At 42.2% G+C, this 22,500-nt stretch overlaps 1 protein-coding gene and 2 non-coding genes across 5 annotated transcripts in view; 2 read left to right on the forward strand and 1 right to left on the reverse strand.

The window, feature by feature from the left end:
* Positions 1-22,500, forward strand: part of rhbdf1b (rhomboid 5 homolog 1b (Drosophila)) — a 49,902-nt gene that overhangs the window by 4,029 nt on the left and 23,373 nt on the right. For 2 of the 3 annotated variants that reach the window (XM_071899439.2, XM_071899440.2), the window contains exon 2: positions 21,434-21,602. In XM_071899439.2, coding sequence (XP_071755540.2) covers positions 21,462-21,602 — 141 coding nt within the window. In that variant the 5' untranslated portion in view covers positions 21,434-21,461. Of the gene's footprint in view, positions 1-16,526; positions 16,660-21,433; positions 21,603-22,500 lie in introns of those variants that run through there. The other variant, XM_078290958.1, reaches the window with a different exon arrangement.
* Positions 11,231-11,324, reverse strand: trnai-uau (transfer RNA isoleucine (anticodon UAU)). Its single transcript has 2 exons — positions 11,287-11,324; positions 11,231-11,266 (listed from the first exon to the last, which is right to left on the reverse strand). It is a non-coding gene; the product is annotated as a tRNA-Ile (tRNA).
* trnai-uau (transfer RNA isoleucine (anticodon UAU)) lies at positions 20,277-20,370 on the forward strand. The gene is made up of 2 exons: positions 20,277-20,314; positions 20,335-20,370. It is a non-coding gene; the product is annotated as a tRNA-Ile (tRNA).

Here is a 22,500-nt window from a genome sequence, read left to right on the forward strand (position 1 = left end):
CCATCTGGGACGCGCCAGTCATGAATTATGCATAAAATTTTGACAGGTGCTTTTGACTAGGATGATTTTAACAGAAGAAGGAAGTGAACATGTTTACTCCTGTGAATTAAGCTGCTAGATTGTACCAGTCGTCCTCTTCCACAGATCTTTGTGCCCGGTGCTGAATTGCTGCTCATATCAGATTTTTTTAGATGACTGTTCATTTCTATTCTAGGATGTAACCCATATCTGAAGTGACAGCATGTCAAAATGACACGCGTACGCAGAGCAACAATAACAAAAGACGACACGTCTGTTTTTGTACCTATGCTTCTCCCACTTCAACACGTTTCGGTCGTGCCTTTGAGTTTTGACCGAATTGACGCGTCTCCTCAAATACTAATGAAATCGACTATTTCACTTTCTTTCCGTCGTTGTCTTGTTGTCTTGTCGCTGGCTCAGCCAGGCTGCTGTGGCATCTAGATCATGACAGACGTCTCAGGTGAATGATGTTGGTTTTGGCAGCGCTGACAAACTCTGATTTGAGAGTTCAAATATAAGTCTGCATCGCATGCCTCGGGATCCGATTTTTTACCACACAATCTTTTGGTCTACACAAAGAAAAATAAAGATGTCAAAAATGAAAGAACCTTTCAGGCTGCTCTCCTTTGCTTAGACAGCTGCATTGTGTTTTTGTTTATCTGCTCTTGTGTAGCCTCATTTGCAATTGCACAATATATACTATGGAGGGGATTGGTTATTTTCCACATGAATGCCATCACCCACCATCCAGTAACTAAGAATTACAGTAAGAACCTTTTGATATCCCAAAGAACCATGTATGATTCTTAGGTTCGACTCCATGCAGCTTTTTGTTGTTCCGATTAGAAAACATCTGATCTGTGTTGCATGTGAGGGAAAGAAATCAGAATTGAGACACTTTCCACTGCAGTGTGAACGTATTTAGTAGTCGTATTTGGACCATGCTGTGCCAACTGAGCCACATAACAAGTGTTTCTGACCCTGGTGACAGGTGATGGCAGCAGTGACATATAATGTGATTGAGGCTGTTGTGCCGTTTATTTTGCCTCCTGTCCCCTCTGGAAGACGAAATGATCAAGATTTGAGCTGATCCTCAGTGAACTGGGAAGGGATTTCTGTAATCCTCTCTGTCAATCTCCCTGTCTCTCATTGTCTCTCTCTCAGTTTTTCTCTGTATCTCTCTCCCTCTGGCTCTCTCAGTGTCTCACTTTCCCACCCATCACATCACAAGGCACTCATAGATATTAATAATCATTAATATAAAATGTGCAGAAGTAAAAGCAAGTTCATACATGCATACTATATTATTACATACCGTAACAGGACAAAATGAAGCAAAATAAATCTTTCGGGGATTTGACAGGTCAGTATTCATCTTTGTTACTCTGTCCGCAAATTGCGACATAAATATACAGAATTCGCAATAATAAAAATAAATATATGTACTTTCTTTGTTAGGACATGGAAGCCCTTCTCTCTGTCTCACCTACTTGCTTTTCTGTTATCGGGTCACTTCACAATTTCCAGCCTACAAATAGAGATGGAGATGGAGAAATTGTGGGCCCATGGGTGAACAGGAGCAACATATGGACTGGAGGATGTACCAGTCTGTGGCTGAACCTAGAGGACCAGTGACTGAATGCATTCTGGGTAAAATGGAAGTATGGACAGAGGGGTCAATGAGAGTTCATGGGTAGATTAGAAGAAGGAAGGGGTGTTGAATGATAGGCAGATAGATGAACAGTTGTACAGTTGTTTTGTAAAGGTGGAGGAGAGCTTGTCCATCATTTCTAAGGCTGATAATGCAGCAATTATCCTCTATGTCTCCAAGAATAAAATGCTAATTAAGTGCGTTTCCATTAGCTCGGTCGAAGTGAATAAATAAGCTTGCTGAAAAAAAAAAAAAAAACAATGACAAAAGTGAAGACTCTTTCAAGAATTGGGCAAGTTGTTATTGTTCTTTAGTGTCAGCTAATGTTGGACATATTTCATGCTTTCATTTGAAGACGAAAACAAAGAAATGCACTTCGTAATATTCAAATGCACCAACTAACTGCCGTACAACCATGATGGAACAGGTTTGACATTTCTGGAGATCGTGGTCGACAGATATTTTATATTTACGGATGTCCAAAGCCACCTTTGAACAATTGCAATGAAATTTAACCATTTGTCAAGTCTGTATGTCAAATGCATTTCTATCGCTGTTCATTGCATAATTTCAATATCGACAAAAGGAAATTTCTGCGCTAAACGAGTATAACTTTTTTTTTGCGATATTGTTTCCACTCAGTTTTTCTAATTCGACGAATCATAATTCTCAAAAAGCACTTGGAGGGAAACCCAACCCACTTTTGCTTCCATTTCTAGTGAAAAGAGTTGAATGAATGGCAAACTGCCTGTCAAAAGGACCTAAAAGGAATTTTAATCTGCCCATTATGTGGTGTAAAGTATTCTCCCAACTCTTCTTCAATGTCCCCTTTCACAACAATGCTGTCCGCCGGCCAAAGATCTCCTGAGGGACTCCAGACTTCACTATGGAGATACTGAATAACTCCTCTCTATTTCAAAGAGACCACAATTATGACCTCCATTTTTCCCTCTAAATATTCTTTTCAGAGTCACTTCTCTCTCCCCCCGCCATCCTGCCCCAATTGCGGCATCTGTGGGCAATTACCACTAGCTTTTCATACAAGGCTAGCCAACAGAGGAAGCTGTTGTGCTGGGGCTCACAGCATGGGGCTGCTGGCTGGAGAGAGGGATAGCAGGAAGGAGGGATGGAGGGAGGGATGGATAGCTGCTGAGGAGGTCTATTCATGTCTCCAGGGCGAGGCCATACTCGACTAGACACTTATTGTGACAGTGACCTTCCTGTCACCATACAGCTGACACAAAGCAGCTTCATGTGGAGGTCAGCTGACTCGCTCTTTCTCTCTGTCTCTTACCCTAGTCTACTCTTCACCCTCTCTCTCTCTCTGTCTGTTGCTCTTCTCTATTAATGTTTATCCTATGCTGTTTATAACGCCATCTATTAAATCCACCCTTCCTAAAGTGACAGATGTAGGTTTTTGACAATTTAGCACAACAAGGCTTTTGTCCATCTAGTCTATGAGTTTTTACACATGAACGGCAGTTTACGTCTGTCAGGGAAGATAGGGACACAGGCCTTGTCCCTATCTTCCCTGACAGACGTAAACTGCCGTTCATATCACAACAGATTGTGAAGAATATAAGACAAAGATAATGCAGATTATCATAGGAAGTGATGCTGAAGTGCTCAAGTGATTATGATGGTATATACCGTTGTTAGGGTTTCAGTGAGTCTATATTTAGACTCCGGCTGTGATAGGATGAGTGGAATGACCTTTAATCTGACGTGTGTCTGACGAATCAGAAGCTGTCCAGTCAGCCCCAGCTAAAGCATCTCAGTCAACCAGCCATCACTGTGCAGTTAAACCAGTCCAATGTGTTGTAAGATGGATATTGTAAACTGTAAATGGTTTTGTAATCTGTATATCACCCGCCAGGCTGGTCACCTGGGTCCGGGTTGACTGTCATTGTGAAAGGGTTGAGCCAGATAAATCGACCCTGCTGGACAAGATGAGGCCTTGGCTTGTTTTCCAGCACACATGCGTGATGTGAAAGAGACCCTGCAGGGGAGAACAGGGTAAAAAGGAGCCACGTTTTGCATTTTGTGCGACTACGCCACAATAAATATGTATTTATTTCAAACAATAATTGCTATGTTTACTTGAGGTTGTTGGGAATTCATGGAAAATAAAAACTTCTGTAACTTCTGTAATAGATAATACAGTTTTAGAAGTAGGACACGCTTCCCCCATGGGCTACTGGCACATTTTACCTCGCAACCACCATGTTGGCGAAACTTCTTCACGAAACAACTCAGGCCCACAGTTCTGCTAAGTTCATGACATCATATTGTGCCTCCTAAAGCCTTAAACTAAAATACGAAATAGCAAAAATCACTTTCGATCATTTTTTGATCTGGCTCTCTTAGCACTTTTCTCCATGTGCCCTCACGGATTCAGGGAAATTGACTACTCTTCCCACATATATGATCACGTGATTCATTTTGTGTATGGTTGCCTAGATACAAGGGGTGGCTCATCTTACCCCTTTCTCCCCTACAAAGGTGGTGTTTAAAGTTGAGATGTTGCAGCTTCGACAACAGAGAAGCTAACAAAGCCTACTCAACTTCACAACTTCACAGAACAATGTCTTGAGCATCATGCCATCCACCATGCTGAACACATCTCTGCTTGTCATGACATTATAAGGTGACAGCCTATACAGAAGTGACGGTTAAGGACGTCCACTTCCGTACATGGGTCTGTCCCGGGCTGGTGTGAATGGTGTTGACACTGGCTATTCCTGTGTACAAGACAGTCTCTATTGGGAAAAAAAATGCTCTCCCCTCTCTCAACGACTTCTGAGGTGCCATTGAGAAAGTCCCAAACCCTGACTTGCTCCACAGAAATTGCTGAGTAGCCAATAACAGCCTATGAGACTGTGGTTGTACCTTGTTTAATGAGGATTGCTGATTTATTCTGGGTGGTTTTGAAAGCAGGCATTTTCCCAAAAGCATTTTAGCACTGAGGACACTGTCGTCCTGTGACTCTGCATGAGACACTTCTGGTCAATCAGGTCCTCTGTCTTTTCTGCATGCTTTCATTTGCTTTGGGCACGGTCACACTGTAATATTAATTTTGGCTTTGAAAGTCCTATGGGCTAAGAAGAACTGTTTTGCCACCTCTTGATTGATGGTGATGATGCCTTAACCGTAGAAAACATGACATTGTTTTTATACAGTTCACTTTTGATTTGGGAGTCATATAAGGTACTTTCAGAAACATGGAACTGGCAGCGCTTGTAAAGACTTAAAAAAAAAAAAAAAAAGGCAAGACTTGACCTCAATTGTAAGCCTTGTAATTACAAGTCTTGTTTTCCTTATTTTGTTACAAAAGTGTTTTGGAGGATGTGGATGTTTTGGAAGTCAGTTTATAGTTCTTGGCAGAGCAGCCAGACAGAAGGTCGTACAGAGAGACGCACCAGCGATGCCCTATTCACATGAGGTAGCGATGTGTCTCTTGCTGCTTTTGTTATGATTGATGGGTGGGTGCTGCCACATCCCAGACATAACTTCTGATAAGGATTACCTCATATTTACCAAGCCGTTGGTCAGTGGGGTCCGTGAAGCTTACCAGCTTATACATATACAGAGCTCTTAGTGTCCGTCCATTCCCACGTACCTCTCATCGGCTGGGGCTGTAATGCCTGGTAAATCCCCTCTCAGGGTGGGCACTAATGGACACTATGACCGACCTTATTTACATCAGACGAAGATATTACTCAATGCTGAGAGAGAAAAAGAAATATGAACTCAGACCAACAGAGGATTGACAAAACAGAGAGAGTGTGACTGCAAAAGATTCCCAGAGAGAGACGAATACAGAGAAAAGATTGTTTAAACCCTTTTTTATTATTTTTCATTAAAAGAGAAGAGATAGCATATGTGAGTATAGTATAGTATAAAATATTGTCCCAAAGCACAGTATACAAGGCAAAGAACAGCTTTCAACTGACCTCCATGTCCCACTCATCCCAAACCCGTCCCACCTCACAACCCACCATCCTAAGAGAGGTAGAAGGAAGATAGAAAGAGAAGAAGATGAAGAAAAACAAGTCAGTGAAGGCTTTGTATTGGGAAATTTGGTTTGACAAGAAGCAAAGCTGCTTTCTGCCTGTTCCCAGTGGGTTGAAAGAAAGAAAGGAGAGAAAATGTTTTTAACTTAGAAGGCTTTCAGGTGACGTAACGCACCCACTGGGGGCCATATTGGAGGTTTACAGCTCTTGGGCAACAGTGGCTGTGAATTCATTGTATTCCGTTACATCATCACACGGCCATCTTGGTAGGAAAATAACAGGTGATTGTAATAGATTAACAGGTGATTATGATCAAAACGACAGCCACAGCCAATGAACTGTCTATATTGTAAGGCACCATATTGGTAGGAAATACATGTGACATTATGGGAATACTATGAATAGCTGATTGCATTTCTAAACGTACAACTTGGCCGTCTCAATAATTCATGGTTCCGTAGACGTTTTTGTGCTGTTTTCGACTGGGAACTGATCATTTCGTCACTGATGCATCCGATTGATCTTGTGTTTCGATTTGATTTTGTTAGCTAGCTATTGGGTTAGCTAACCATCACTGTCCTATTGTTAACACATCTGATTTCATACTAGCTAACGTACTGTATGTAGTAGAAGCTAGCGTTAGCAGTGGCTAGTAGTCGTTTGTTAACATTAACATTGGTTGAGTTTCTAAATTAGCCTGCTGGTCAGTTAGCTAGCTAACAAAGCCAAAAAACAGCCGTTTTTAGGTTAGCTGAGCTGATCCTTCTCAAGCTACAACAAGAGTGTTTTGGAGTAGAGACGGACCAAAGGGGCTTTAGGGCGACAGACAAGATACCTGTGTCGTAGTGACCTAAGTCTGGAAACCAATCTACCTAATTTCTGATTTGACCTACAGGTACATCCTCCCCACATTATCACAGAATGTCTCTTTTACTAGCCTGGTTGTTACAGAAATGATTTGAGCACAGCCAATCTCCCATGGACCTCCATGGTGGCAGGAGACGTAGTATTAACTGCAAAGTCCTCATTGAAGCATTTGCTCTAGCTGTGTATGAACATTGAAAAAAATAATTTGAGGCCTCACGCCTGCTGCTGAGCATCTGTTGATCACAGGCAGTAAAGCAGTGCCAGTGTCAGAGAGGTAGCCAACCCTCAGTTTCCTGCTGGGTTTCGGCTTTTTCTCCTGAGACTCCTGCTTGGTACTCCCTGCTTTTACCTCTGTCTCTCTCGCTCTGTACCTCTGTCTCTTACTTTTCTGATCTCTCTCTCTGTCTTTTCTTTCTCTCTTTCTCATCCCCTCGTTTTCCCTCTCATCATCTCGCTGTCCCCGAGGGCTTCTGTCACCGGCTCGCACTTTATAACTGGCAGACGGGACCCAGACGGTCTCTGTGCTGAGAAAACTCTGCCCAATCCTCTCAAGTCCTACCTGGCACAGGGGCTGAGGAATCATTATACCCTCCCTACTGGGATTTTTGGCAGACGAATGTGCCATGAGGCGTCGGGAACAATTGGAGTGATGAATGGCTATGCCTTTTCTTTAGGGAGTTTTTCCATTTAGTCATTTCTTCTATACTGTAGGCTACAGTGCAGTGCCTTACCCTCATGATGAAACCTGTAGCCCTGCAGCTGCCAGTGATTTTGTTACTGATTAATCTGCCAATTCTTTTTTTCAATCAATCATAACTAATTGAACAAAAACCATTACAACTGAAAGTTTACTGGCATTTTTCTTGAATTTCCAGTTGGAATAAGTCATTATAACCAAACTGCATTTGAGCATGTTATAGTCCAGTGTCCAGAGCCCGACTTAGACTACTTGATGGATGCTTTACCAGATGTATAAACTAACTAAACTACTGTAGCACACCTGTAATGACCAAAGAGATGTCTTTTAAGGCGGCCTGGAAAACTCAAGCCAGCCGTCCAAGAATCTGCTCTGCAAGGGAAACTTACATTGTCATTAAATACAGCTATTACTTTTAAAAAAATAGTTTAAATGTCATGGATATGAGTGCGATGAGTATATGAAAATCAATATGAGTTAACATTTAGCCACAGACATCACTCATTAGGGTTTTGATGCACAGATTAGCGGATGGTTACATGCAGCGATGTTTCTGTGGTTTCATCAGACCTTAATCTGCTGCAGCTCTGACACAGAAACAGGTAAACAGATGCAGATGTTTGGCACAGCAGGCAGATGTACACACACACACACACAAACACACACATACAGGCATGCATACACATGCACACACAGTCGTGCATTTTTTGAATGATACTTCAGGCAATGCTTTCCATACAGCAAGCCCACACACTGAAACTATGTAAATGGGTGTCACATGTTGTTTAGACATGCAGATGCAAGGTAGGTACTGTTTGACCGATATGGGTTTTTGAGGGTCGATATTGATATTTTTGTGTTGAAGCTTCCGATATTTTGTACTGATATTCAATATTTAACCATTTTTATGCCACAAAAGAGACAAGTATTCAGTGTTTGCCCCAGAATTGTATTATTGTCAGAGTGGAAAACCCTCTAAAACAGCATTTAGACCATCATGGGACACTAAAACTCTCCATTGAAACCCAGACTAATTCTTCTAATTTCTTTTAGGGTTTTCCATCATATCAAAGGTGGACCACATGACTGGCAGATATCTGATATTTAATAAAAGGCCAATATCAGCAGAATGTATTGGCAAACTGATATTTCAGTCCAACTCGTGGTAATGTTTCCGTTAAAAGGGCTATAAACTGCATTCGAGTTTGCTGATGCAGAAATTCAGATTATCAAATTTCGGATCTTGTCCGGAAATTCATGAAATGGTGAGAAGGCCAACATGGTGATGCAGCTCTTTGTGTTGGGTGCAGCCAGCCAGGCTGGGGGCGTAAAGAGGCACAATGAGGTAGCTGTTGGCTCATGCTGCAGGTCGTGGAGCCGGGAGGGAGGGAGGGAGGATCCCAGAAGAATTGCATCTTCCATCTTCATCCCTCTCTTCCCTCCACACAATGTCACGCTGTCTTTTCTCTGCTTCATTACTAGGGTTCTCGCTCTTTTTTGCCCTCTAACTTTGCACAAGGCTTCGTCTTTTTCTCTCCAGTCTCTATTCCTGGCCTCCTTTCATCTTCTCTCACAACATGCTACATACTCTTTTCTGCTGTCATCTCCCTCTCTGTTTCTGTATTTCCTTTCTTCTCTGCCTCGGTGCATGGTAATCTCCAGACAGAAGCAGTGTGAGGCTGACGGCTGCAGATTTGTTGTCACATTAACGCTGTGGTAGAACTTATCCTGCCATACTGAATGCAAACAAAACCTTTGAAGGGATTCATTTTAAAAATAAATAGCCACCATTTGGGAAAAAGTACTCTACTGTGCAAAATGATTGATAGCACAAAATTGCAAGTTATAGGATCATAGACAAAAAACTATAAGTTATGGGGCGTCCTGGTGGCTCAGTGGTCTACGGCAGTTTTGTCACGTCATCCCCCTCACTTTCCCCCAATCTTTCCTGTCTCTCTACTTTGAACTATCTATTAAGGTGCTAAAATGCCTTTAGTAGTCAAAGTAGTCAACTTAAGTCCTTGGCTGACAAAAGCGATAACACTTTCGCATACTGGATCTTCTATATTTTGGAGATATTGATGGACTTCAGGTAATGATTCCCCCCCCAAATAGATATTTTTTAGAAGAGAACTGCATTTGCTGCTATTGTGAACAATCAGTGTATAATTTATCATGATATTGAGGCAGGGAAACCTGTAACCGTAAACTGTAAATGTTGGCTATAGAGTATCATTGGAAATATTTCATTACATACATCACATACATAATTTTCTCTGTAGTATTTATGTACTGTATGGCATCAGCTTTTCCAAACAGAATCAGATCGTGCTCAGTTCATTTCCTTAGTACAAGATTTTAAAGCTTTTTTTTTTTTTTATCTCATCAATGTAGACTTTGATTCCTTATAATCAATACCAGTGGCAAAAAGCCCTACTTGAGCACATTTTGCATACCTTTTAATCACTTTTATTTGTTTAAAGATAGTCCAGAATGTATGGGTGAGAAGGGGATTGGGTTGTGGTTTGAACATATGCCAATCTGGGTGGCGTCCGCGGTTGTGGGATTCAAAGCTACTTCCCCACAGGCCACATGTCGATCTACAGAGGCAGAAACTTTTTAGCAGTAGCCGATCCCAATCCTTTAATCATCCCTTAATGAGTTTCAGGGGGGATATTTCTCACTGTGGGAAAGAACTGAGCCTTTTTGATTATGCAAATCCAGGGGTGCAGGAAGTTTAGCTGCGGATTTCAACTTTCTCCGTGTTTGTTTTTCAAGTTACTAGTTAAATCTCTCCTGCTTTGACACCTGGGCAGTGGAGAGAGAGGGCAGATGAAGCATGAAAGTCTGACCTCTGCTCTGATTGTCTCTGCTGCTGTTCATCTTTGTATAGCCAAGTGGCTTTTTATGCTGTTCTCTTATTTATGAAGGCCGAAGTTCATTCTACCAGAGGAGAAAAAACATCTTTCAACAGTGATAGAAGAGATTTTCTTTCTACAATTAAACACTTTCTTACCTGGCGGCTGCCCAGTACAATCACAGCCTTCTGACATCCAACACCTTGCTCCATTTGTTAAGGAGAAAGTTAAGGAGAGTTTTGCTGAGTTGCTATATAGCCAGCCTGGGATTCAAACTGGCAAACCTCCAGTCCCAAGCTTGCTTCACTAACCATTACACTGCCGCTGCCCCCTCTTAATGTGCTTGAGCTGCTGTGTTTTGAACCAGATTAACCCACTTAATTATGCATTGGCCTGACTTTGACAGCTTTTACTTTCGCAAATGTTTATGCATACATGCTGTAGTTTACTCTGCTTTTGTGTGTGATGTGGACATCATGTAGTGAATATTTCATATAATTTTCATTATTCATTTCCGCTGGCGAATGGCACACAGGGGCCCCATATGTTATACCAGTATAGCTTCATAAACAAGACCAATTTTAAACCTCTGCAGCACAGCTTGGGCCAGAACCAAAAATCAGGCGTCACACATCCATGAGCCAAGCCAAGCTGAATCCCCTGACTTGGAAACAATGAACCGTAGAGGTTAAGGTGCGAGTTCACTGACACATCCTCTAGAATTGCTGGCACTATGCAGAAAAAGAATGATGTGAATGTTATTTTGGGACAGGTGTGCGCACTGGAGCGTGGATGAGGATATATTACAATCAGCCCGACCTCGATCGGTCACGGTTCTCACCTCTATCATGCCACGGCAGGCAGAACTGAGTGGGGTGAAATAGGGTGGAACGACTTGGGCTCTCCAGAGGAATGTGAGGTATTTCCTCGCTCACAGCGTACAGTACAGCCGGCCTGTTGTACGCTGCATCACAAAGAGACAGGCAGACTGATCATAGTGAATATGAACTGTAGGCACAGTAGTACTTTGGTATGAAAGCCAAGTAGGTAATCCGGTAAATCAGAACTGCACCAAATACTGATGCCTGCATGGACCCATGACGACGGCCTCTTAAAATTTCTCTGCTCCAGGTGAGGCTCGAACTCACAACCTCGGCATCGCTCTGCTGGTTACTGCCTTATAAGTACCGCGCGCTGACCGATTGCGCCACTGGAGCGACTGTTGTGAAAAAGCATTTTAGCATAAATCCATACGACATTAATTTTGAGACATGGGTATATTTACTGTGAATAAATGAGATCATCATCGAGAAGACCGGCAGCATCTTCCAGCCTGTACGCTGCATTTTTACATTGTGTACCACCAGATCCGATTTTGCGGGGAAATCTGCTGGATCGCTTTACGGCACAAAACAGGAAGAGGGCGCTGTTCTTCCAGAGCAAACGGAACTAAAGCTGAAAGAGTTTCTGGCAGCAGATGGTGGAAGGCCGATGGAAAATCACTTCCAACATGTTTACCCTCTTCATTAAAGAGTAACTAAACCCCCCAAAAATTGGGATATTTAGTAGTGTTGTCGATGGATTCAGGACATTTTAATGCAAAGTATTTGGATTCTCAACAGTGAAAGAGAAAACTAGCAACTGTGGAGCGACGCCAGGGAGCGGGATGCAAAGTCTTCAAAGTCCTCTTTGTGACAGGAAGCAACAGGGTTTATGGGAAATATCCTAATTTTGAGAAACGCTAGCACTAACAACACTGCTGGCATGAGATAGAAGCAGTCGTCTCAACTGTGGTCTATTGTTTGCAGTAATTATACCAAGGTACTATAATTAATTTGACAGTGATATATTGATGTTTAAAAATGCTACACATAGCACCTTTAAGTAGCGTGACTCACTAAATACCATTCTAAATGCCATTCTTCCTGTGTGTGCATGCATGAGTGTGTGTGTGTGTGTGTGTGTGGGGAGGGGGGCTGCGTGCACGTGCTGGCATGCCCCATGCCTCCACTGATGTGAGTGGAGGCGTAGCAGCACAGTGGCTGATTGACTAATGAATTGCTCAGTGTCGTGTAAGCTGTGGTAACAAGATGAAAGACAAACACCACGAGGCAATTAAAGCAGCGTTTAGACAGATGGCTTCATCTCATTAAGACCTCCAGCGCCGGGCGGGCGGTGCTCATCGGGAAAAAGGATGTTTAGGAATGAAAATAATCACTCCTTAATGGCTAGTGAATAAGATAGAGATTGATGCTAGCATTTTGAATTGGGAGCCAGTGTTAGACCATGTACAGTCAGAGGCTGCTTTGTTTTAACATTTGGAAATATTAGACTCATGGCAGACTGTTAATTATGTGTCATTCTATCGTAAAAATGACCATAAACTGTGGTTTTCGGGGGTGGCTCACACTCCATCACGTAATAGTCTTGATTCCTGGCACATATGCTGCACCATCCCAACTGCACTGCAAAAAATTACAAGCTGTCCAGTGGTTTTAACTTGTTTCCAGACCTATCAAGCTTATTGCATGATATTTTTAGTCAAATTATCTCACTGCACTGGCAGATGACCTTGCTGGTTTCAACAAATTCCACTCGGTATATGCCAGAATGACTTCTTATCATAAAACAATGAAGAAAATCTTGACACAAGAAACTTTCTCCAAGATAATTTCACTTTTACCAAGTAAATGTCCTGAAACAAGTTCCGTTCTCCTGAAAAAAGTCAAATTTGTTGAAACCGGTGAAATTACTTCCAGTGCAGTAAGATGATTTCACTAAAAAAAAAAAAATCCTAAAATAAGCTTGATAAGTCTGGATACAATAACAACTTATTTCTGTCAGTTTTTACAGTGTGCTGCTCCTTTATTCAGTATCTCCACTGCTATTTAAAAGAAACATAAAGCTCGTCTAAAGGCGGTCTGTCCAAATTCCCTTTAACACAAGAGTATTAAAAAGCCCAGATAAATCTAGATGGGAGAGTAGCACAGTAACAATAGGGCAGCAGTGTATTGGCTGTAGGAACAAGCTTCATTCATAGGCTTTAGGATTCCCAAATCCCGTCCTCAGTTTCCTGGTACGGATCAAAGTAAATAGAATGAAACATTTAATGCCTGATTAGATTTGCCTGCATATGGCTGCTGTTGATCAGTGTTTTTTTTTTTCTACAGATAATGTTTTCGCGTCACAGTTTATGATATAATACAGAAGATGATGATGTGGAGTCATGAAAGTCAGAGTAAAGATATAATGTTCAGTAAAGAGGGGAATGCCCCTTTTTTTTCTCAGTGGATGTCAGTGCTTTTCATTCATTGTTCTGTTCTATTCAGTGTGTGATAGGCCGGCTGCCAGCACTGACATAATTTCTGTTGTTACTGCTTTTTTCCCCCTGTTGTTGTGGCAGATGTTTAATCATTTAATAGTGTTTGTTTGCACACACACACACACACACATACAGAAAAGCACGACTATGCAAACGGGAAGGAAGTGACCTAGGATATTACTGTAACATCTGGCACAGATGAAAACCCAAAGCATACATGGTTTTCTGTCCTACACGGGGGAGGGGCTGTTGCATGTAGCATAACTCTGGCTTTAATCTATCTGACCTGGTGACGCTTTGCTGTCAGGACAAATGGAACGATGGAAAGGATGGAGATGCATAGTGTTTTTAAAGCTGCACTAGTGGAGAATTTAATGTAAAAACACACCCGTCTTATCAGCCTACTGCAGTAGAGAAGAGCATTCCTTCTTCCCTAACTGAGAAGCTGTGGATTCACTCTGTTGGCCCAAATTAAGTTCTGGTGTTGGATATGGACACTTCTCCTCCCACAGAAAGTTATAAGAGATAATAATAATACAATCTGTCTCCTAAACAGCAGTGAGCAGCACTCCGTCCAGAGAAAGCTGGACTCTGATATTGTCCTTTTGGTATAAAGCATCACAGACCGTTTGTTAAAATCACGACAATTCATGTTACAGGGTTTCTGGGTATTTCAATTTGGATTTTTCAACAGTTACCTCAAGCTTGGACAATAATTGGATGTACATTTTTCCAGTAATGTAGAACCGTTTTAAACTCTATTTGTACATGGCAACAGTGACAAACATCTTGAATTTGGACTATAGTTGTATCAACCAGCTTAATGGTGATGTCTTCATGCTCAGATCTTACAGCTGAAATCTACAGGATTTCTTGGTTGGTTGTTGCTTGTTACATCTCACCAAAGCCTTAAGCAGATGTCCTTTTACGTAGTGTGCTTCCCTACATCTCAAGAACCTGGTCTTGGTCACAGTATGAAAAGCGATAACCTTATAAATACTTGAGCATGTTCCAGGACCATGTTGTGCAGTCGGCCAACATGCTGACCAGTGCCAAGGTTGGGAGTTTCACCTGGAGGCAATTTTAATTCTGATAAAGGCGTTTGCACTGAAGTTAAAGTGGCCCCAGTGGTGCAGTTGTGCAGCTTGTGGTACCTATTAGTCCAGAGCAATGCCGACGTAATAAGTTCAAACCTGCCTTGATTGTTTGAGCATTAATCCGCTGCTGAGAGTCCCCAACCAATTAACTTGAAACTTCAGTTTTTTCAGCAGTGTCTCTCGTAGAGGAGCAAAGTACATGGCTCTTCCTCAGATCTTATGCCTTTTACTTGCCAAAATAACAATATCGCATCTGTTTGGAGCAGAATCAGAGCAGATGTCTGGCTTTGTTCACGGTGCACCGGGAAAACAGAGATACAGTCGGCATCTGCATGAACCTGCTCAGCTGAAACCAGCGTAACCAAGGGTATTCTCTAATGTTAGATCAATATATAGGTTTATGTATATCGGGCCGATATTGGCCGTATAATAAAAATCGGTTTTCAAGCAGTCAGCGTTGCCCAATGCCAATCTGATGGAGGTGAGGACATGATTTTACTCAACAGCTTCGGGCAGGTCAGTCTGTGAAACCTGCCTCACCCTGTCTTAAGGAGCTGCCAACCAGCCTGGGAATTTTATTAGCATGGCTTTAATAGAGTTTTAGTATCACATGAATGATTCAGGCTATAGCCTAAAATGTTGTTTCAGAGGCCTTTAAACCCTGTAACGATTAAAATTATGGGGTAATACGCAATTCTTGTAATTTGGGGGAATTTTGTGGCATGAAAACGGTCAAATTTAAATATACAGCACAAAATATTGGCTTTTTGGCAGCTTCAATCCCAAAATATAGGTGTTGTCCTTTAAAAAACCATATTGGTCGAACCCAAATTCTGACATTACATTGACTTTTCAGCAGCAAAGTGAGTGAAACAAGTGTAAGCAAGCATACAGGAATAAGAAACCACAGTATGTGAGGAGGAGCATGAACGGTTGAAACGAGAAGGGAGGGTGATGACAGAGAGAGAGAGAGAAAAAAAAGAGAGAGAGGGAGAGAGAGAGGGCGAGAGGTTAAGCGAATAAGAGGAGACTGAATAAGAGATCAGGCTTTTTGGAATATAAGGGCCTTCTTAACATAATAAGTGTCTATTGAATATAAAAGCCTATTGAAATGCAGTCACAATGAAGGGTAACCTGAGTTTCCCATGCCACAGCGACTGGGTGCTGCAGCCTGAAGACCAGAACCAGAGGGAGCAGTGTCAGGACAAGTCCCGCTCCGGTGCCAAGGGGATGCCTTTGTTTTATTCTGTCTCGGCATGTCAGGAAATGTCACCCTATGCAAAACGGATCCAATTACCTCGCCGCCCTGCCGCAGTCACCTATAGGCGCGCCACGCTGCGGCGCTGCACAGAAGGTCAGAGCTTTCTGTGGAACTTCTCAAAAGCGACTCAACAAGTTTCATTTGGCGCTACCGGTGATGTGAACGGGACAAGAGAGATCCCAGAATGATTATCTAGTTTTTAGGATGAACGGCAGCTTGGAAATTTGGGACAGTCGTGTCAAAATGAGAATTTATTTCAATCTAATAAAACCCCGTTGACCATTGCAGCTCTGTAAACATTATTTGTGTAGCTTGTGATTCTTTCATGCACAAATATGTTGATTCCTCCTGATTTAAATCTAAATCTAAGAGGAACGGAGAGGAATTACTGGAACTGATAATTTTCAACAATTTGGCTGATAATCTTCATCCTAAATAGATAAAAAAAAAAGGCATTGTTTAGTCATTGAAGCTCAACAATAGACACTTCATATGACAGATTCGTGATGACAATAACGCCCACTTCTTCCTCTTCGGTATGAAAACTTTAGGCAGCTGAGATACCACTTCCTGCAGAACGCCGGTGTCATTATCTCACCGATGTGGCTGTCCAATCAGGGGTCTGTATCAGCCGACGGCGGCCTGACAGCGGGGGGATGTCATGTGGTGTACAGCACAGGGATTACAGCCCCTAATCTGCCTGTCATGAAAACCAACTAGAGAGAGAGAGAGAGAGAGAGAGAGAGAGAGAGAGATGATGATGATCATGGAATAACAAATGGAGGATGGAGAATGTTGTGTTTGCTGGACGAATACATTGTTGGAAGTAAGATGAAAGAAGAGAGGACTGATTTTTGACCACATGGCATCTGGTTAGTCCCTCCCCCATCACCCTGCACACACACACACACACACACACACACACACACTCTCTCTCTCTCTCTTTTTATCTTTAAAGGAAATTGCAAAACTTGACATGAAAGAGTGAACCACGGATTGCTGAGTGCATGTTTGTATCTGTATTCACGCTTTATTCTATGCGTATGAGCGTGTCCTGAGCTCATGTCAGCGTGCACACACACACACACACACACACACACACACACACACATTCTGCATCACCACCGCAGCATAAGCAAAGGATGTGGTTGTGGATTGTTCTGGTGAAGGTTTCTATTTGCAGGGGTGTGTTTATCCTCTGTGACCGTCAGAGAGCACACAGGCTTCCACATCTGACTGCAGAGCGACCCAAACACACGACAGGCAGCCGAGAAAAAAAATGTAACCCAACGATTTACGACCTGCCTTTATTTCTGCATTCGCCTTTACCGTCAACCCATTACACCGGTCTGGTGTGTGTGTGAGTGTGAGTGTGTGTGTGTGTGAGAGAAAGAGAGACAGAGTATGCAAGTGTCCTCACAAAGCTAGAAAGATGAGGACAATCCTCAAAGTGAGGGCATTATTTTACTCTACACTTCTACAACAGGCTTTTTTAGTGGTCAGGGTTAAGGGTTTAGGGTTTAGGGTTTAGTTTAAAGGAAGAATCCACCTTAAAACACTTTAGAACACTTAAAAAAAACAGCTGTTGGCGATCTACCTTGCGTTTATGGCTCCATTATGTTGTTTGGCGGTGTGTTTTTCTTATTCCTGTGGCGAAAAGTAGACGATGTGACAGAAAATGTTTCAGCGAACCTAAAACATCAGCGGTAAACGTCAGGTTTTGATGTCATCATACAGGGAGGAAATCCATCGTAGAAGAGGCAGAGAGACCAATTTCTCCGCCAACAGTAGCCTCAATAGACCAGAATGCAATGCAAACACAATTTCACGTTCAACAGCTTTTTAGTAATGTGAACAATCGGGTCACTGTTCTCTGTCCACTCTCACTTTCTCTGGACTGGAAAAACTGTCGCTCTCTCTTGCTCTGACTCTACAATTACTATTTCTCTCTCCACCTACATGTATAACCCACAGCTGAATAATCACGCTTTAAAGCTATTTATATGGCCAAACGCCCACCTGTGACTGAATGCAACAAGTTCAGGCCGGTGGCGGTTCTCTGGGGGTTTGTTGAAAGGCATTCTGGGTAACGTAGGAAATCACTCACTGAAGTATAAGTAGACGAGGCAGGTTGAGGGAAAGTGGGTTCACCAAAAAAGGTAAATTTCAACAAAAAACTTCAAAACAAAATGCACTTAACATCACAGACTGATGATATATAACATAGGGCTAAGGTAGGGGGTTAATGAATGAATTTAACCAGTAGACGGTTCTCATAATATAGCAATGCAATATGTGTGTGTGTGTGTGTGTGTGTGTGTTGACCCTTGGATTTGGAAGCACACCCCGTCTCTCTCCCGTCTGTGTGGAGGAGTCCTCCAGCTGCCGGTGTCGAATAGCTTTCAGCTTGTTAGACTTGGCTTTAGGCAGAAGTCTGAATATCGGCTCCAGCACCACTTATGATGGAGGAGATTATTGTTCAGTTAATGGCTCTATGGCAAGAGAGGGGGAACCTATAATTTTACTCTCCGAAATGAATCACAGAATGATTCACAGCGGAGGTCTACAGGAGTTCTCGCTCGGTGGTCGCTTGTTACATCTCACCAGAGCCTCGTGCAGATGTCCTATTATCCCGTAATAGTCCCTGCGCTCCTGCTCGATGACTTCCCCTTGGCTTCAGAACCAAAGCTGTAACCCAACCGAAGAAAGACTAATGTTTTCTCAGATGGAGCAGCGGCGCAAAGCCGTGTTTTCGAGTTTGAGCCTCCACTGCCTTGCGTTTAATGTGTGATCTTAGTGAAATGCATGGGGAAAACAACAAGTGTGTAAAGATCGACATACCATAAAACCTCCAATAATGGAAACAGCCGAGAGCACCAGGCCTTTATTAGAGACAGGCTGTTATTTCTTTTGGCAGGTCTGCAGTATGTTAACCATTGTGCTTCTCAGATTTATACAATTTCCTTTTTTGGCCTATAGCCTAAAAATACTACTGATGTCCGATACTACTACCACTAATAATAATAATAATAATAAAAACGATTTACTACTTTATCTTAAAATGTAATTTATTGTTAGTAATGTACCGGTAGACTACCAGAACACACTGTCTTATATCAGTCTTGCAAACAAAGCATCAATGCATCAAAACAGAATGAAACAAAAGCTACAAAAGTGAATAAAAAAAATCTCTCTATCACATATTCACTAACAACCAGGAGCAATACTGTGTAGCAATCCAAGTAATAGTTATTTCTGTTAATGAATTTCAAGACTTTTGCACCACATTCTATATCCATGGCAACGAGATAAACATGTCAGCCTGTTCCATTACATGAAATGTCTCTTTTTGGCGATATATTCTGTAATATTTGACTAATTTTAATGATATTTTAGTCTGGAAATATTGCACGAATGTAGACTTCTTTCTGGTAATTTTGGCTTTTTTTTTTTCTTTTTTGTGGACCTGCCTTTAGCATTGCATGGCCTATAGAGTCCAGTGGTGCAATCGGTCAGCAAGTGGTGCTACTAATACAGTAACCAGCAGAAAGGGGCTGATGTTTTGAGTCCAAGCCTCTCCTAGAGCAGAGCAGGCAGCTTTAAAATACATTTGTCACGGGGCAAAGAAATGATCAGTAACTCTCCTGGCAGTAATACTGAAAGGTCAATCACTGTCTTGAGGTAAACCTTCTGCATAGAGAGATGGAGAGATGTTTCATTTACTCCCATACGAATTATACTGAATTGGTTGCAGAGGAAAACCCCTGTCACTCTCCAAATCCCTTCTCCTACCCATAAACCCATTAACCATCTAACAACAGGATGAGAGGAGGCTTTGGCTTGCGACTCTGCGGCTTTCCTTCTGTTTGTGTGGCTCAGTGGCTCGCTCCGGCGGCCTCTCTCTCTCTCTCTCTCTCTCTCTCTCTCTCTCTCTCTCTCTCTGTCTGTAGGTGGGCTGCTGCGCTTGGACCCGTCAGTTGGTGCGTTATCCTCGTATCAAATATCTGTTAAAAAGAATTGGATCGCACTAGATGGCGATTAATAGCCTCCCTTTCTGTTCCTTCTTTCTCTTCTCATAGAGGGTGTGTGTGTGTGTGTCAGAGAGAGGGAGAATTAATATAATAGACACAGATGTGTGTGTCCGTGAGAGAGAGAGAGAGAGAGAGAGAGAGACAAAGTGATAGAAGGAAAGTTAATATAATAGACAAGATATATGCATGTGTGTGTGAGAGAGAGAGAAAGGGAAAGATAATATAATAGACAAGATATACTGTATGTATGTGTGTGTGTGTTTGTGTGTGTGAGAGAGAGAGAGAGTTTATAATAGACAAGATATATGTAGGTGTGTGTGTATAGAGAGAGAGATGGAGGAGGGAGCGAGAGAGAGAGAGAGAAATCCTCAGTTCAATCTCAGCGCCATCTTGTGGTGATGAACCGTTCCTACAGGACTGCCGCTCCAAAACAGCAGTGGATTGCTTCTACTGTACAGGCTCCAGTGGCGCAATCGGTCAGCGCGCGGTACTTATAAGACAGTAGCCAGCAGAGCAATGCCGAGGTTGTGAGTTCGAGCCTCACCTGGAGCAGAGAAGTTTTAATCTCCCTGTGTGGGAGTCTCCTGGCTGTGAAATCAGAGGAGCGAGCTTCTGTCCTGCAGCTGTCCTCTCATCAATAAAAATCAATCAATGGATTGTCAGTGAGATTATTCCTGTACAAACCAGCCGATGGAGCATGTTAGTGTTGCAGCAGTGCCCAGACCTATCAGACACACAAATGTAAATGCAAATCTAATCCTGGTAAAACTGCTAATTATTAAGATAATCACATGAGTTTGATTTGAATCCAACTATGATATTTAAATTTGGTCCAATTTGGGGTTTTACATTTCATTGTCCCAATTACAAAACCTGCTGAACCATGATTGACTAATTCTAGATTACTTCTGACTGATGGAGCTGACTAGTCACAGAAAATAGAAATAGTCACAGAAGTTGGCATCAGGCTGCACTTGAGCAACAAACAACAACAGAGATGATATTCCATACTGTCAGTGGCCAAGTGAGGACCAAGTTACATCAATAGTCTTTATGCACCCGGTCCATCAGGTGTACACAGGGCCATGGTCAAGTCTCACCTGCAGCAGACACGTTGTAAACTGGTTAGGTTAAACTACACCTAGATTGAGGGCTTGTGGTAGACTAGTAATTTTAAACAGATGGACTGACTGGGGTGTTCAAGCATTTGCCTGCATATTTTATCTGTCTGGGCAACAAACCGACACCATGGGGAGACACGGATTACTGTTGATTTTGTGCGCATTCTGTCCAATAATTATAATTACTCGACAAAGCTGGTCAGTTTGGTTTTTCTACCATGTGTTGGACTTTGTTTGAAGCAATGTGTGTGTGTGTGTGTGTGTGTATGCCTCTGTTTCATGCATACTGTCTCAATGCTATGCACATACTTTGAATAAGTGCAGTGTCTTGCAATCCCATTGATTGTTCCTGAGTTAATCTAACTTTAGATAGCTGTATCTCAGTCTGTCATGTTTCTTCTTGTACATCATCAGTACGCTGACAAATTCAGCGGTTCAGTGATTGTATTTCTCATCGTTGCCCCCTCTCCCCGTGTGTTTGTGCTGCGGTCCAGCTGGCAGGCGTAGGGGGCAGCAGTGAGCATGGCTGAGCCGGGCCAGGCGGGCCAGGAGGGCCAGGAGGGCAGCAGGAACAGCAGCCTGCAGAGGAAGAAGCCTCCATGGCTCAAACTAGACATCCCCACCATCCAGCTCACCCCCGACGACACGCCCACACTCACCCAGGTACATGGAGAACAGTCGAGTCGAGCTCAGAGAAGTAGAACTGCAATTAGAGTGGTAGAGTATAGATTAGAATAGTAGAAAAGCAGTTAGAATAGTAGGGTTAGTAGAGTAGTGGTAGTAATACTAGTACAGCATAGCGTAGTGTAGTGTAGTATAGTGTAGTCTAGTATTTAGTAATAGAATAGTAGAATAGTAGAGAACAGTATACTTTCACATAGAATAGTAGAAGAGTAACTAGAATAGTAGAGTGGAATACAGTTGAGTACAATAGAGAATAGTAGAAGAGCAATTACGATAATATAGTATTGCAAAGAATAATAGTAATTACAATAGTAGAGTATGTTTTGGTATAGAAAAAAAATTGTAATTACATCAGTACTGTACATTTTATTATAGAAAAGAATAATAGTAATTACATTAGTACATTCTATCAGTTTAGTAACTTCCACCAGCAGAACTCTATGTTGTTATAAAACAGTATTTAACTTTTAGCTGTTCTAGATAAAAGCTGAAAGTCAGGTGTTGTCTCTCACTGATGTTTTTACTGTACATCCAACATGGCTGCATGTAAAGTCTCGCCACTTGATGTGTTTTCATGCTACTTTTGACTCCGCGTCTCTGTCTGTTCATCCATTCGTCCGTCCATATACCACACGATATCTCAGACACCACTGATTGGATTTTGCCAAAACGTGGGGGAACGATGCATCTCACCACTGTGCTTCAGCGTTTTCAAAATTACACAAATTGGCCCAATGGGGGTGCTACAATTATTCCCACATGGCATGTTTGAATGACATAAGATTTGATGGCACATACAAATTGTAGGCATCGCCGTGACTCTTCACCATATTGGATTTTCCACCATTTTGAGTTTCTTGAAAAATAGTTTCCCCTC

This window comes from Centroberyx gerrardi, chromosome 20, assembly GCF_048128805.1.
Source record: "Centroberyx gerrardi isolate f3 chromosome 20, fCenGer3.hap1.cur.20231027, whole genome shotgun sequence".
NCBI lineage: Eukaryota > Metazoa > Chordata > Actinopteri > Beryciformes > Berycidae > Centroberyx > Centroberyx gerrardi.